General features: G+C 52.8%; 1 protein-coding gene across 1 annotated transcript in view; it reads left to right on the top strand.

Moving 5' to 3' along the window:
* Positions 1–16,887, top strand: part of DUOX2 (dual oxidase 2) — a 75,628-nt gene that overhangs the window by 41,049 nt on the left and 17,692 nt on the right. Inside the window, exons 9-19 of the mRNA XM_077827970.1 lie at positions 1,550–1,737; positions 4,815–5,016; positions 7,968–8,134; positions 8,265–8,325; positions 8,922–9,018; positions 9,527–9,617; positions 12,139–12,241; positions 12,665–12,825; positions 14,601–14,776; positions 15,302–15,420; positions 16,654–16,791. Of these exons, the coding sequence (XP_077684096.1) occupies positions 1,550–1,737; positions 4,815–5,016; positions 7,968–8,134; positions 8,265–8,325; positions 8,922–9,018; positions 9,527–9,617; positions 12,139–12,241; positions 12,665–12,825; positions 14,601–14,776; positions 15,302–15,420; positions 16,654–16,791 (1,503 nt within the window). The remainder of the gene's footprint in view (positions 1–1,549; positions 1,738–4,814; positions 5,017–7,967; positions 8,135–8,264; positions 8,326–8,921; positions 9,019–9,526; positions 9,618–12,138; positions 12,242–12,664; positions 12,826–14,600; positions 14,777–15,301; positions 15,421–16,653; positions 16,792–16,887) is intronic.

Here is a 16,887-nt window from a genome sequence, read left to right as displayed (position 1 = left end):
AGGAGAAAGAGCAAGAGAAAATGGGGTTCAGTTATTATTTCCTTTAGTCTCACTGATCCAAAAGGCAAAGCAAACACAAGCTCACCTGGGGTAGTCCTTCTAGCCTGGGGCAGTCAGCAGTGTCCCTGCTGTCTGCAAGAGGCATGAATAAATACCCATTCCTGTCATACGCAGAACTTCACCCATTCATTAACCATTTTGCTGAGTGTTTGTTCGATTGTCTGGGCAGTGGATCCCAGCAAGAGCCTGTCCCAGCAGTGCTCAGTGCTGGCTGCTAGCAGAGACTTTGGCCAGGATTCTGTGCTCTGTTCAATTTTATCTCAGAGACCATGACTCTCTCCTCTGATCACAGGCCAGAGAACCCAGCCAGAGAGTCCTGCATCCAGCCCATCTCTCCAGCTGAGCTAGAGGCTCTCTGAAGTGGGCAGGCAAGTTGTTATCCTGGTGAGATGCAATCCCCAGGCGAGACGCAATCCCCAGGCTGAGGGCAGCTCTGCAGTACCCAGGAGTGGGAGAACTCTGGAAGGTTTAGGGGACTGGGTTGGATACATCCTCAAAATTCCCACGCTTTCCCTGGGCCCTTTGCTCTGCTTTTGGCTAGAGATAGTGATGGTCAGTGCTTACACAGCACGTCAGAAATTCCCCTCCCGAGCATTGCACAGTCTGCCAGCATTAAAACAGCCTGTGAGATTTCCAGCCCTGCCTGCTGCCATGCAGACTGGACTAGCCCACAAGTGGCCTGTTTCACAGGGTTGTGGCACCTCTGCCTCGAGCCTCAACCAACACCAGACAGCTCAAAGGCTCCCAACAAAGAAGGGTGTGAACCTCCGGCTCAGGGCCTGCCTGTAGGACAGATGCCTCTTCTGTCCTTGCTTGCTGTGCGTCACTTGGCTTATGTCAGGCAGTCGCCAGGCTTGGAGAACAGCTCCCCACAATCCCTCAAGGCTCAGACAGGCCTCAGCGAGTGGCTCAGAGGAGAAGGGGTGGCCAGGCCAGGAACAAGGTCATGTGAGGCACCAGGTTTCATCAGGCTGATGAAAGGCAGAACCTATTGGGATCTCTGAACAGCCACTGGCTTAATCCGATTTAATCCCTGCTGACTATGGGACTCTGTGCTAGCCATGTGTTCGTCTGCCCAGCCTCACAGATGGGTAAAGCCCAGCACTCCTCACAGTACTCTGCCCCATAGCCCATCCCACCCAGGGATCTCAAAGCACTGTAGAGAGAGGCAAGTATCATCACTCCTGTTTGCAGCTGGGGAACGGAGGAACAGAGACGTCAAGTGACTTCCCCAAGGTCAGCCAGCAAGCCAGTGGCAAAGTCAGAGAGAGACTGTGGGTCATTATCCAACATGGCCATCCGTGTGCAGCCCACCCCCCACATCCGCATATCACCTGACCTGCTCTGACTGAGCTGGAAGAGCAGTCGTTACGCAGGGCCATGGAGAATTTGCCTGAATCTCGTTGAATGCTGTTATTCTTGGGGTGCAATTGACAACCTGCTCCCACCCAGCTGTCCCAGTCACTGTCTCTGCTTGGGTCTCTCATAGGTTTCCATGTGCTCTCGGAGATCCTGGCGGTGGAGAATCCCGGCTGCCCTGCTCAATTCATAAACATCCGCATCCCCATGGGAGACTCCGTGTTTGACCCTAACAATGCTGGAAACGTGGTCCTACCCTTCCAGCGCAGCAAGTGGGCTGTGGAAACGGGGCAGAGCCCCAACAACCCCAGAGAACAGGTGAAGGGGCAGCATTTCTTTTTTTGTTTCTTTTTGGGTTGTATTTATTTCTTCCATTTGTTGTTTACAGGAGTATTTTGTAACTGGCTGGGGTGAGGCAGCGCATGTGTCAACAGGTCTCTGGCACAGTGACATAAAGGTGCCTTATGAAATTAAGAGGACAAGAGAGCAGAGAGCAGCAGCACCGTCCTCTCAGACGCCAGTCACTCTCCCCATTTATTAAAGACATTAATGCCCGCAGTGACCTGAGAACAACACAGTTCCCACTGGTCACCAGTCCAGGATGCAAGAGAGGAAACATTGCAATGACATGGACTAGACAGAAAATGCGTTGCTGAAAATGTAGTGACCAAGATAAGCAGGTTCTGATAAGAACGCTGCGCCCTTTACAAGCATTAGTGAGCCAGGCCTCACAAGCCCCACCTGCAAGGTGGGGAATTGACATTTTACAGACAGGAGGCAAACTCCCCTAGGTCACAGTACCCCTAGAAGAGAGCTCAGATCTCCTAGCTTCCTAGCCACTGGAGGGGACCATCCTTCCTTTCATCATCTAGCTTGTTCTCTGGCCCTTTGAGCTCTTAGCTGGACCCCTGTATCTCCAGCACTCAGTGCATATGGACCTGGGCCAGAAAGAAGAGAGATGAGTCTCTCTTGCAGCATCTGTTTTATTTATACCCCTTCGCTCTTTCTGTGTGAAGCTTCAGATAGGCCAGGTGCCCTGACCCTCTGTCAGGCTTTCCTCATTAATTAATATCCAATTGCACTTGCTCAGAAGTCTCCCCTCAGTGCAGTATGCAGAGGGCATGCCGCCACTTAAAGGCCTTTTCATTCTTGCTGGCACTTAAGCTAGGGTGACCAGATATCCCGATTTTATGGGGACAGTCTCAATTTTTGGGTCTTTTTCTTATATAGGCTCCTATTACCTCCTCTCCCTCCCCCCCCCGTCCCAATTTTTCATATTTGCTGTCTGGTCACCCTAACTTAAACAGCACTGCTTTGTTTGTGAACTGCAAACTGAATTGCTCTTTCACTAGTTTTAGGCCCTGGATTCCTGGAGGACATATCTGCTAACTTCAGTTTAAGGGGTTCATCCCAGCCCTCTTAGGGACACTGACAAGCTCTCCCCATGTTCTCCCAGTATCACACCATCTCATAGGAAATAACAGGAACCTAAAATTCCCCACTCACCTCCGAGCAGAGAGCTCCCAGCCTGTAACAGGGCTCCGCTGGATGGGCGGCATGCAGCATGGGGTACTGTCTGCATTACAGCCCAGCGAAGAAAGGCTGGGGAATCACATTTTTTGTTGTTGTTAAAAAAAAATCTGTGAAGACAGACAGTCCGCAGTACCTTACCCCATGTACGAAACAGCACCGAAAAGGAGCATCCGGGCTGTTGGTGCAACTCGGCAAAGTCAGCATTCGGGGTCGTTGAGCAAAATATTTGTTCTTTCAAAAGAAAGCCCATCAATTTCTGTAGATTGACCCAAAACTATCCAATTGATTGGCAAATCAAGTCACTCGCAACTTTCTGGGAGGCCAGAGTTGGGGGAAAACGTAGCCACCTACGGTGATAACGGTCGAGAAAATTCTCTTGCTGTGGGAATTTCTATCACTTTAGTCAAAATGCCCAAGGAAAATATTAGTGATCGGCCCTGAAGTAGCTCTGGTGTGTTAGAAATGGGTTATGAGCAGTTTCATTTTAGGACTAATTTGAGGAAATGCTTACACTAGACTAACAAGCCTTTCTGTCACTCTGCTCCTGTGTGACATGTAATAAACAAGACATTCTAGGCAGTAAACTCCCTTTATCGTGGTGTAATAAACAATAGAATGTGTATGCTGTGCAAATGGGCAGTCATAGACCTTGCAAAAGGATAAATGCATTATGGCACCCTAGTCTTGGTACTATGAAAAAACATCATGGGATCGAATGCATTTCCACACACCAGCATGGCTGGCTCAGTGTAACCTGGTAATATTCTGAAATGTCAGGATGTGGGAACATGTGGTACCATCACCACCAATACATCAGCCAACTGTAGGCAGAGCTGGCTGAGAAATGAAAACACATTGCACATGTCATTTCATGTCACTAGTTTTCCAAATGGGTTGATTTCATTTTCTTGAAAAACCATCCACAGATTTTTTTTAAACTGTTTTTGAAAATAAAAATTTCCCATAATGAAGGTTTTCAGTTTTGAGATTGAAATTTTTTTCAGAACTGAAATTTGTTTATGTGCTGAAAAAAGTCCCACCATGTACCTAATTTGGCCAGTCAGAATGGTCCATCCAGAAAACAAAAAGTCTGAAATTGACACCTGATGAACACAAACAGACAGAGCTCAGAAATGGAAAATCACAGTGGAGCCTGATTAGCAGGTTGCATTTTTAATTCAATGTTTCCTAGAAAAATTTGAAATCCTGAAAAGTGTTTAAAGACACCAAAATGTTTGCAAGGAAATGTATATTTTCAAAAGCGGCCATTTTTCACTGGAAATGTTTGCCACGTGAAATGCGTAGCCCAGCTGTAATGGAAACAGACTTCACAGTGCAGCAGCAGGAGACATGGCTCTAGGGATGGATGAGCAGCAGCCAAAAGGAGGGGCTCTGGTTAGAACCACCTTGCTGAGAGCAGGTTTGCTGGGGAGGAGTCCAGTACTTCCTCCTGCCCTGCCTCACTCAGCCTGTGATTCAAGAGCTTGTTTCAGAATCTAAAGGAAAGCAGGAAATGAAAAATAATTTAAAAGAATGAAAACTGAACTTCCTCCAACCTCTGGGAAGGCCCCTTATCTGGGTGAAGAGTCACGGGGTTGGTAGTTTATCAACACTGGCAGGCTCATCCCTGTCTTGATGATTCTGGTCACTTCTGCTCCAGATTGATAAAAAGGTAGTAAGACTTCTGTTCCTTGTGGAATACGTGTTGTTCATCTCACCGTGTGTGTAGTGGACCATCAATATATACAAGCGCACAGAGGACCTGGGCTTTGGCTAAGCCCTGATCCTTCTCCATCCCCATGCAGAGACCAGGAGGCAGCCGATCATCCCACTCTGACCCAAGCCCTTGCTTCTCTCCTCAGATAAACATGGTGACAGGCTGGCTTGATGGAAGTGCCATTTATGGCCCTTCCCATTCCTGGAGTGACGCCTTGAGGAGTTTCTCTGGTGGGAAGCTGGCTTCTGGGCCTGACAAGAGCTTCCCAAAGCAGACGGACGGGAGAAACTTCATGTGGAAGGCTCTGGACCCGTCTACGGGACAGGGCGGCCCCCAAGGGATCTATGGTAAGGAAGCCTCATGTCCCAGTTTCCCATCTTTCAGCCTCCCATGGTGCATTTGCAAGGTTATTTCACACCCTACCCAGGCTGAAGTCTCCAACCCATCCTGGATCAGAATCAGGCCTAGAGGTGGCCTATTGCACAGGCTGCTTGAGAGAAATGTCTTCTCTCATGCTGCAAATTAATGCAGAAAAGCGGTTAAAACTGCTGGGCTTCCCCCAGCACTGAGTCATCAGTCTCCTTCCCGATCCCCCGAGCAAACCCACAGCCGGGTGTGTCCGAGCAGAGCGTCACCTCAGGGCAGGGAGCAAAGGGCTGGGTGGGTAGGCCAGATCCCCCTGCATCCAGGGAACCTGATGCCAAGCACTCTCCCCAGAAAGGGCTGCCGAGCAGAAATTCCCAGACACAAAGCTGTTTGTTTCCTGGGTGTGGTGTGTGGTGTGGAACTGAGGCATTCATGCCGCATTCAAGCAGTGCCATGAAGAGAAACATTTCTTAGCACCTGCCAGGCCCAGGCAGCGAAGTGCTGGCCACTCCCTGCAGCCAGGTGCTGCCCCTACAGACCCAGGCCGTGCTGGTGGGTCACCTAGACTATAAGGCCAGAAGGGACCCTCATGATCATCTAGTCTGAGCTGCTGCATGTCGCAGGCCACAGAGCCTCACCCACCCCCTCATGGCTGTACTAGACCCCTAACCTCTGGCTGAGTGACTGAAGTCCTCAAATCACAGTTTAAAGACTCGCCTGTGTAATGTTCCTTCCCCAACCACACCCTGAGTGCGGCGGGCAGCGATCAAAGAAGGCAGAATCCTGGTCAGACTCAGCACCATTAAGCCTGCCAGGGCTGGGCCTCTCCCTAGCCCTTATGGGGGGAATTGCTTCAGGCCCAGGCTGCTCTGCAGCCCACGCAGCCCTGGGACAGTTATCGGGTCGTGTGTCGGGGTAGAACCTCCCTGCCAGTGAGGGTCAGAACTCTGCCCAAAGCTGCCGAAGCTCCGCGCACTCACTATAGCAAGTGCAGCATGTTAATTCCATCCAGACTAGCCGGATTGGCTCCCTAGAGAGAGGGGACTAGGCCAGGGAGGCCCCTGGGGCGGCCAAGCTCAGGGAGGAAGCATGAGCAAAGGTTCCTTTTGGGATAATGTTGGTCAGGTCACAACAAAGTCAGTTCCCAGCTAGTGGGAAAGTTTTGGAACCACTCTGTGTGGGTGCCCAGCTGGGGAAGGAGGCAGGGACCCAGCCCAAGAGGGAGAGAAATGCCAAATCACGCAAGGGAGGAGACAGGAACCTGCGTAAGTTGAAGATGCAATGTGAATTTGAGGCAGCCCTGCATCAGTTCCCAACCCAGCCCAAACTATCACTCTCCCCCTCTAATCTGAAATGATCTAGGCTGCAGGTCACAAACCTGGTCATAATCCTGCTGTGCTTTTTTAAAGAATTCTTTATCTGGCCCTCCTTTGCTCTCTGCCCCTTTACCTGATACTAGGAAGAGCACAGTATCTCCTGGGCCAAAGCAGGGGGCGAGTTCATGCCATGCCACACTACGGACGAGAGATGTTTTATGACTGCCGAAGTGTATTGCTTACCATAAAACTATATCAAATACCTGATGTGCACCTAACAACTTTGTTTGCTTTGTCTTTTACTTTTTCATGAGGAAAAATTAAAAACAGAAGGAGAAAGAAATGAGAGAGAAATGTAACCTCTTTTCTTGGCCACATTTTGTGGCAATGAGTTCCACAGGGTAGCTGTGCTTGGTGTTAAAGGCGAGTTATCCTCTGCCAACCACTGCCTGACTTTATCAGGTTTAAATGTGCTGCTTTTTAAATTAATCAACTGCCTCCTTGTTTTTTCTATTTCTCTATTGTGTTCCCTCTTACTCCTCTCCCTTCTGATATATAGAGAGAGGACTAGAAAAGAGTTACTGGCATTCTTCTCTTCTCTTCTCTTCTCTTCTCTTCTCTTCTCTTCTCTTCTCTTCTCTTCTCTTCTCCCTTTATTCTGTTCCCCACAGAATGGCCTCTGGCTGGCAGACATGGACACTGAAAATACCCTACCCAGTGCCAGCACACACAGCCCCCGGAACATCCCCTCTCCAATCTCTTCCCTCCCCATAGCACCAGGGAAGCTGCGTGTGGAATCTAGCAGCAGGCTTCCTTTCTGTCCCATAGCAGCAACAGTCAGCTCCATGGTATATTGAAAATGGTCTTAAAAACAAGCGACCACTTTAAATTTCAAGGAGTTTCCTGCTTCTGCTCGCAGGGTAGGGGTTCTGGGGGGAAATGTGCAATCTGGGTCTTTTGGCATGCAATCTGCAAAGAGCTGGCCTAGAGCAAAGGTTGTGCTGCCTTAGAGAACAGCCTGCTCTGTCTCCCATAGACTCATAGATATTAAGGTCAGAAGGGACCATTATGATCATCTAGTCTGACCTCCTGCACAATGCAGGCCACCGAATCTCACCCACCCACTCTTGCAATAAATCTCTCACCTATGTCTGAGCTCCTGAAGTCCTCAAATCATGGTTTAAAGACTTCAAGGTGCAGAGAATCCTCCAGCAAGTGACCTGTGCCCCATGCTGCAGAGGAAGGCGAAAAACCCCCAGGGCCTCTTCCAATCTGCCCTGGAGGAAAATTCCTTCCCGATCCCAAATATGGTGATCAGCTGAACCCTGAGCATGTGGGCAAGACTCACCAGCCAGACACCCAGGAAAGAATTCTCTGCAGTAACTCAGATCCCACCCCATCCAACATCCCATCGCAGGCCATTGGGCCTATTTACCATGAATAGTTAAAGATCAATTAATTGCCTCTCTCTGGTTTTGGTTCTTCTGCAGTAGGGTTTTGGATTCTAAGAAATATAGTTGTGTTACATGGCAACCTGCCAGCAAGAGTATTTTATGTTTTCATCTAACTTCTGTGTGTGTTTGTCATGCACTTCATGGGTTCCTTGACTGTTGTAGACTTTGGGAATGCCAGAGGGAACGAGAACCTTTTCCTGCAGGCCGAGAGCATTGTCTGGTTCCGCTACCACAATAACTGGGCCTCGAAGCTGGCTCAGCAGCACCCGAGCTGGTCGGACGAGGACGTGTTCCAGCATGCGCGCAAGTGGGTCATTGCTACCTACCAGGTGAGGGAGCCGGGAGCCCCATGCAGAGGGGCCAGCACGAGGGAGAGCCCCTGGAGTGATGACGGCTGGGCCCTCTGCCCTGAGCTCTGTGGGTGTTTGTGCTGACACCATCTCCTCCTCTCCTCCACAGAATATCATCCTGTATGAGTGGCTGCCGACATTCCTACAGAAAACCATCTCGTCGTACACTGGTGAGGGGGCAGGAAGCACGGGGTGCAGGAGGCAAGCAAAAGGGTGGGGTGATGGGCCTAAGGAGGCTGTGGGGAACAGTGAGTGGATGGGGGAGTAAGGGACCCTGAGAGGGGTCTGTGGGGAGCAGTGGGTGGATGGGGGAGTGAGGGGCCCTGAGGGGGGACTGTGGGGAGCAGTGGGTGGATGGGGGAGTGAGGGGCCCTGAGGGGGGTCTGTGGGGAGCAGTGGGTGGATGGGGGAGTGAGGGGCCCTGAGGAGGGCTGTGGGGAGCAGTGGGTGGATGGGGGAGTGAGGGGCCCTGAGGGGGGGGCTGTGGGGAGCACTGAGTGGATACAGGAGTGAGGAGCCCTGAGGGGGGGCTGTGGGGAGCAGTGGATGAATGGGGGAGCGAGGGGCCCTGAGTGGGGACTGCAGAGAGCACTGAGTGGATACAGGAGTGAGGGGCCCTGAGGGGGGGCTGTGGGGATCAGTGGGTGGATGGGGGAGTGAGGGGCCCTGAGGGGGAGCAGTGGGTGGATGGGGGAGCGAGGGGCCCTGAGGGGGCTCTTCACTCCCCTGCCAGGAGGTGCAGCCCAGCAGCTGCTCTTTGTTGCAGGTTACAAGCAGCATGTGGATCCCAGCATATCCACCGAGTTCCTGGTGGCCATGGGGCACTCCCTGGCAACCATGGTGCCCCCTGGAGTCTACAGGAGGTAGGGAGAGCTGCGTGGCAGGTGTGGGTGCCCGTCAGCTGGGGAAGCAGCAGTGCCAGGCGGGTGAGTGGAGGCAGCAGTCGCAGGTCAGACTGCAGCAAGGAGAGCTGCTCTCCACTCCTGGAGGGCAACAGATCCACCCCAAACCCTGAAAGACACAAGCCTCCAAAGCATCACCCAACCCAGTGCTTTCCTGCCAGCTCCTAGCAGCAGGGCTGGCACCACCGCCCTAGCAAGCGTTCCCTCCAGAGTCTGGGGCCACGCGGGCTCCCTGCCCTACTGCCTCTCAGCAGAGAAGTGTAGCCCAGGTCATGCCATGCGCAGGCTGGGGCAGCTGGAGCTCCCGCCCAGCTGTGTATGTAGCAGTATGGATACAAAGGTGCTGTCTACACTCAGGACTGTTTTCTGGGGACTCAGACTCTACCAAGCTGCAGAAAAGCCCCTCTCAGCCCCACTGTTATCCCTGCCCAGAGGGGCTGCGAGGCCTCACCCTTCTCCTCTGTTCCAGAAACACGAGCTGCCATTTCCAGGAAGTGCTCAACCAAGACAACAGCAAGTCGCCAGCCTTCCGGCTCTGCAACAGCTACTGGTGCAGAAAGGTATGGGGGAGCGGGCCTGGGAAGGGCAGCGTCTCATTCGCGCCCTGGCCAAAGGCAGGGACTACCTGCATCGCGGGCCAAGTCTTGTCCCCGCTGCGCCGCCTGACATGGCCCCAGAAGCAGGAGGGCAGGATTTAGGGAGCTGCTCCATGCTTCGGTACAGCAGGTTCTTGAAGTTCCAGGAGCCCTGTCCCGAAAGAGGCAGCATGCAGGGATAACCCTCCCCCCAGGCCGGTGGCTGTCTGCCAGTCGATGGGCTCCGGGAGTTGCAGCTGTGGCTGTGTGAGATGAGTGATTAAAAGACTCCTCCCTCCCCCGTCCCTTTCTTTACCTTCCTGAGAGCGTGGACTACAAAGCTCTGGCCCAGCCGCTCAAAGTGAGGCAGGCAGGGAGGAGGAATCCCCAGGGGTCTCAGACTTTATTGGCAGCTCTAATGAGGCAGGCCGGCTCCTGGCACAGGCCCGCGGCCCGCCCAGGGCCCCCAGGCTTGCAGAGTTGGCCACGGTCGCAGCAAATGGGCTGGATTTAGGTCTCTGATTCTGAATGCGCCTGCAATAGGAAATAGGGGAGCACTCAAGGGTCAGGAGGGCAGGGTCTTGGCTCAGTATGGTGGTGGGCTGGCTCGGCCTGCCGTGTAGCAGAGTTTGCATTGTCAGATTGTGAGAAGTTAGGGTTACCAGCCATCCTGAGGATCAGAGCCTCGCTGGTCATCAGGGGGCCGAATGGACTGTTCCAGTGATGGCAAGGCCCTTGCCAACCGCATCCCATCACCAGAATGGCCTGGTGGGAATTCCACCACACAGAGAGTCAGGAGGGTAGGACTGCACTCAGGGAGCTGGCAGGGAGCTGTTGCCGAAGCCGCCGGGACCACCTCACCCAGCTGCCCAGTGCTTGACTAATGCAGTCACTGCCCCACCCTAGCACTTCACTGCGAACGGACACGCGAGGCTCTGCAGCTCTGAGGAGATAAAGCAGGGAGTTACCCCACGGGCAGCGCCCTCCTGAGCAGAGTGGGGTCTATATCCCTCCAGAAAGTCCCTTGAGTCAGTGTTTCTTTCCACCCCAAATTGTAAGGAAAGTTGGAATATTGCGCTTGCTGTCACCCAAAGAAATTCAAACGTTTTCCATTTGGAACAGTCGGGACTTTTCATTCCGAGCAGCTCGATATTACACTGCATCCGCCCATGCAGTGCCTCATGGGAGCTGGATTCTGGTGCCTCTCACCCACATTCTGCCCTCCCGGCACGTAACTCCCGTGATGCACCATGCAGCTTGGTCAGAGGCGGGGTTGTAGGGGAGAACCAGGACATAAGGTGCCTTCAGCAGCTGCAGTTTCACATTGAACAGACTTGAAATGAAGCACGTCCATGTGGTTGAATGCACCAAATGCTCTCATTTGGGTCGAACCAACTGCAGATGAGAGATTTTGTTGAGATCTTCCCTAGAAAAAGTTGATACGTTTTGGGACAGTGAAAATTTTCCTGCAGAAAATTGCTATTTTGCAGAAACTTTTTTCCATTGAAAAACTGTTTCAGCAGAAAACTCCCAACCAGCTTGACTCCTGAAAAGCTCCTTCTTGTTCTCTGATGCTGCTTCTGTTCCTCCATCCCATCCCTGGGGAGGCAGCTTCTACAGACAGGAGACTCAGGCAGGGCCAAGATAATGGATGTGTCCTATGGGAGCCAGATCTAGAGATGGTTTCGCACATGGGTGTGGCAGCCGCACGGTGAGGTGCTGCCCGGGCTCACAGGAAGACCTGGCACCTATGGGAACAGACAAGGCACAGGGTGCTACACCCTCCAGGGCCCCAAGGGACCTTCTGCCTTCCATTGGCTGTGGATTTCCACCTGCTGAAAGATTTTCGCAAATAATGGCAAAAAAAATTCATGTTTTGGTACTAATTGTAAAGATGTCCCTGAAACAGAACCCAACAGTTCTGCCAACCAGTGAAAGCTGCAGTGCAGGACCTGCATAACTGGCTTAATGAGCCTCCAGAGCCAGCCTCTTCCTGCCCTGGGCTTTAGCCGAGCAATTCTCATTCAGGTCTAAGGCCAGATCTTCAGCTGGTGTAGATCTGTGAAGCCCCACTGGCTTCCATAGTGCCTTCCATCAGCTGAGGATCTAGCCTGATGCCTGCAGGACTGTGAAGGCCTGGAGGAAGCTGACATATTCCAGTTAGAGATCGGGCCCACCTTTCTCAGTCAGAGCGACCCACCTTTGGCACAAGCTAGCAAGGGAACAGGTGGAGTCTTCTTCTCGGGATGTTGTCACATTCAGCCTGGATGCCTTTCTGGGAGACGTGCTTTAGTCAAACACAAGGGAATGGCTCAATCAAGGGGTAACTGGGTGAAAGTCGCTGGCCTGTGCTAGGCAGGAGGTCAGGCTAGAAAATCTAATGGTCCCTTCTGGCCTCAAATTCTATGAATCAAGGTTCCTTTGGGTGCTGGGTCAGGCGAGTGCGAACATCATGGGTGTCTCAGAGGTTTGCACCATAATGACAGAGAATCTCTCTTTCATTTAGAACCCCAATCTCGAGACAGCGCAGGACGTGGATGACCTGCTGCTGGGAATGTGCTCCCAGATCGCGGAGCGGGAGGACAACGAGGTGGTGGAGGATCTCAGAGGTTGAGACGCTTTCATGTTGCAGTTGTGCAGTTTGGCTGAATGTCTGTCTCTTTCGGCTGTTAGGGGGAGTCTCGTTGTTCCCCTTTTACACCTGGGGCAGAGAGGCACAGGGAGGGGACATGGCGTGGCAGAGAGTCGGTCACAGAGTCAGGAATGGAACCCAGGAGTCCTGACACTCTCCTGCGCTAACCGCAGCTGTGGCTGTGCCCAGCTGCTCTCTTTCCTGTAGCCCTTCCTAGCTAGTGTTGGGCAGCAATCTTCACTTTAAGATGAGTCCATGAGGGAAGGGGACTTGGTGAGGGGAGAGGCCAGCATGCAGGATTGTCCTCTCAGGGCCCCTGCTGTGCTGTGAGAGGAAGGGTGATCACTGGAGGTTGATTTTGCATTACCATGTCTTTAGCTCCTCTCTTTGTTCTTCCCAGATTACTGGTACGGGCCCCTGAAGTACTCTCGCACCGACTACATGGCCAGCTACATCCAGCGGGGCCGAGACCTCGGCCTGTCCACCTATACCAAGGCCCAAGAGCTCTTTGACTTACCGACCGCCACAAACTGGTCATTTTTTGCCCACGTGGATGGAAAGGTCAGAAGCACCGAGATGTCATTTAACCTCAGTGGCTTGTGTTAGCCTCAGACACCCACCGCTGGGGCCTCATCTGCACACAAAAGTCATACGGCTTTAACTGTCTTGGTGAAGTCAAGGCGCTACGATACCCTAGTGTGGACACAGTTACACTGGTCCCAAGGTGCTTCTGTTGGGATAGTTCTTCCCAAAGGTCAGGGGAGCGAGCCACAGCCCTCACTGACGTAGCTACACTAGCTCAAACGCTGTGTGTAAATCAGGCCTCGGTCTGGGTTTAAAATTGGCTAGAGAGAGATCACCACGTGAGGAGCCAGGTTCCTTGCTGCTGCCCTCAGAGCATCACTGGGGCCTCAGGCGTTGGTGGCTGGTGCAGCTGGCTGCCCTGCCCTGCCCTGGTGGCGAGCTCTGTGCTGAGCTCACTGCCTGGCGCCTGCCCACCCTCCCATATAGCTGTGTGTGCTCTACCCTTTCCTGGAGCCGCAGCTGCTCCTGGGCTGAGGTTTGGAGCAGCCTGGGGAGTTGGAGCAGTCACAGCTGTGAGCAAGGCTGATACAACTGAATCATCTACCCACCTCAGTGCAGTTCTTAGCCCCTCCCACTGACTTGCCATCTCTGGTCAGATCAGACTCTTAGCTGATGTCTGCAGCATAGTCAGAGATAGTCTAGCTAGCACAGCTACAGACAGCAGTGAAGACGGGATGGCTTTATCGCAGGCCAGCAACACATGTTCATACCCAGGGTCCCTGGTGGACTTGTACAGCCTGGACTACAGCCTGCTGCGGCTTCACTGCTGGTTTTAGCCCACTAGTGAGATTCAAGCTAGTGCGGGTACCTCTGCGTGAGCTCCCGCCACCACCCCTCTGACAGCAGTGTGGACGTAGGTTTCGAGTGGTCAGTAGGAAGGGCAGAGAGTACTGGCCAGGTTCTCCCCAGTCCTCACTCCTACCTAGCTACAAGTATCATCAGCCCCCGCAGCCAGCTGCTGCAACGTCTCTCTGCCAGTGGCGAGTTGCATGCTGGGAGATCCTTAATCTGATGGCAAATAGAATCATAGAATCTCAGGGTTGGAAGGGACCTCAGGAGGTCATCTAGTCCAACCCCCTGCAGGGCCAATCCCCAATTTTTGCCCCAGATCCCTAAATGGCCGCCTCAAGAATTGAACTCACAACCCTGGGTTTAGCAGGCCAATGCTCAAACCACTGAACTATCCCGCCCCCCGATAATCAGGCCCCAGCTCCAGCGAGGATGGTACAGGAGCGTTGGAGTCTATGTGTTTTGGGGGAAAGGAGGCCAGCCACAGGGGACCTCAGTGAGGAGCTGACGGTGGAGGTGCCAGGTGGAGATTACAGACCGCTAGGAGTCAGGCACAATGGGAAGCACAGGGATACTCCTGCCAATGACAGAGCAGCTAGGCTTTCCTGTGCTCTCATTGGCAGAGACCTGGGGGTTCTCTGGAGCAGCGAGCCAGGGCTCTCAGCACCTGCCCCTCCCACACCAGACGAGTCTTCACAGCTCTGGGAGGGGCGAGGAGGGGCAGAGGGGATCAATTGACCTTGGTTGGTGCTTCCTTCCTTCCGTTTCAGTGGGAAGCTGTGGCACCCGTACGGGGTCACACACACAGCTGGCATTGTCACCATCCCACAGCCAGCTGGCTTTTCCATAAGACCCCAAAGGGCTAATGAATCTTCTCACGGCTTTTTGATACACTCAGCCACTAGCGCATGGGGGCACTGGGTGTAATCAGTCCTTCCTAACCCATGGGGCTTGTTCTCCAGGTCCTTCAGAATGTAGCTGCCCTATACGACAACGACATCTCCAAGCTGGAACTCCTGCCAGGGGGCATGCTGGAGAGCAACGGAGACCCCGGAGACCTCTTCAGCGCCATCATCTTCGACCAGTTTATGCGCCTGCGTGACGGGGACAGGTTTTGGTTCGAAAACACTAAGAACAGGTAAGTGTCTCTTCTGGCAGCCCATGCCAGGGGTGGTCCCTGCATTGGCCGTTGTTCCCCCAGAGTACGGCCAGGATGGTGTTGTGCAATTTAACATCCTGTAATGCACTGTAACTGGCCTGAGACTGGGGCCTGGAGTCCTACAAAATGCGAACCAATGGTGAAGCCCGAGAAGCACTTCAGGCCAATGGAGAACGAGCTCAGACGTTCATGTGGGTGAAGAAAGCCCATCCCAGCAGCTCCCTGGCAACCCATCGACAAGCTGCTGTGGAGCCTTGATCTTCAGTTCTCTTCCCCAGTTCCTGAGATGATGTGGGGTGGGTGTCAGAGTCTGTGGTATACAATCCTGGCACTCTCCCGGGGCTGATCTGGGGCATAGTGTAGGCTGGGACCTCTGGGTCAGACACACTCTTGGGACTCTCCAGGTGCTGATCTGGGGAGGGCATGGGCTGGGGGGTCACACGCACTCCTTGTGTGGGCAGGGGTCTCTGACGCCTACATGGATTCCATTTTCTCTTTCCCCAGGTTATTCACAAATGATGAAATTGAAGAGATTCGAAAGACCACATTCCATAATGTCCTTGTTAATGTCACCTATGCGGAGCCGACAGATGTCCCGATGAAGGTGTTTAACTGGAATACTGGTGAGTATTTCCTTTCTGTGCTGCTGGGGCGATAACCCGGGGGAGCCAGGCTGCTATGTTCCCTTCACCTTTCCCCATGGTAGGTCTTGGGCTATACAGCCAGGTTGCACACAGCACCCTGCCCACCAGCTGAGAGGCTCCCTGCTCGGGCATCATCCAGGTGACGCTCCCTGCATGGCTGTCCTCTAATACACCCCGCTGCGCATCTGGACCATGTGTCCATTAGCAGTTGGGTTGGGCAGCATAAACTGGGCACAGGAGTTGAATGAAAAGCCACGGACCTGGCTGGAATTGCCATGGTTTCTAATAGAAGAGTGCTGCTGAGAAGGTCGGGAGGCCAAGACTGATGGAACCCCCTTGCAATGAGCAATGAGCAAAGCCAACTCTGTTCATATGGGGATGGCCCAGAGCTCACACCCTGGCATGGCCATGAGTCAGGTCGGAGCTGGTAAAGCATTCTGGGTATTGGCAGGCAGGAGTTCCAGAGGTCCCAGGCCAGCACCTATGGCTAACCCAGCATCCATCGCTTTTCCTCACTTTCCATGTCATGCGCTCGTCCCATGTTACTGGCCTTGGTCTGAAGAAAGTAGACCACAGTTTGTTTGTGAGTTGTGGCCATTAATGTCAGTGATCATTTTGCAACTGTGTTTTTGCCCCACCCTGCCCTATAAAGTTATCCATTTACCATGCAAATTTTTTTATTGCATTCTTCCAATCGCATTGCAAGAGCTTTATTGATTTCAGTTTAAGACACAAAAATCCTGACAACTTGTAACTGCGCCAAGAGTGATTTCCAGAATTGCAGCATGATCCTGTCATCTGATGCTAAAGCCTGGCTGAGCACCTGCTCCGTAGTGCTGGTAACTCATAAGACATGGTAATTCCCTCACTGCCCATTCCCAGGTCTCATGGGAGAGTGGGCGCTGCAGAACACTATTGTACAAATGACTTCTCAAGGAATCCAGAGCAGGCCAATTCAGTTAAATGGGTGCAGCAACCAGGGGACTGGAACCCATGTAACTGACAGCAAGGATTTGGCCCCAAAAACTCTGAGCTGGAGTTAAATGTAGGGCCCAGAGCTTTTCCCCAGGACCTCCCAAGCTTTAGGGGAACCCTTCCAGACTCCAGAGAAGCCCTCACGTCATCCCATGGTGAGTGTGCTCCTAGAGAGCAAAGCAAGCGTGAGCTGGGTTGGTATCATGGCACTCAGACCATCTTCTCTCTGCCTACCAGCGGATCCATGTCCTCAGCCCCAGCAGCTGACTACAGAACACCTGGCAAACTGCACACCCATGACAGTGCTGGACTATTTCGAAGGCAGCGGGGCTGGATTTGGGCTTATCCTCGTCGCCCTCTGCTGTTTTCCTTTAGGTTTGCACTGGTCTTTGCTTCCTTTGTTTATTTGCTCTTTGCTTAAATGCAGTTGTTGTGCCAAATCGCCCTGGGGGCTGAGCACCTGACTGGCAT

Source organism: Eretmochelys imbricata, chromosome 10 (assembly GCF_965152235.1).
Source record: "Eretmochelys imbricata isolate rEreImb1 chromosome 10, rEreImb1.hap1, whole genome shotgun sequence".
Taxonomy (NCBI): Eukaryota; Metazoa; Chordata; order Testudines; family Cheloniidae; genus Eretmochelys; species Eretmochelys imbricata.
Note: the sequence above shows the minus strand (reverse complement) of the source record. Positions and strands in the feature narration are given on the sequence as shown.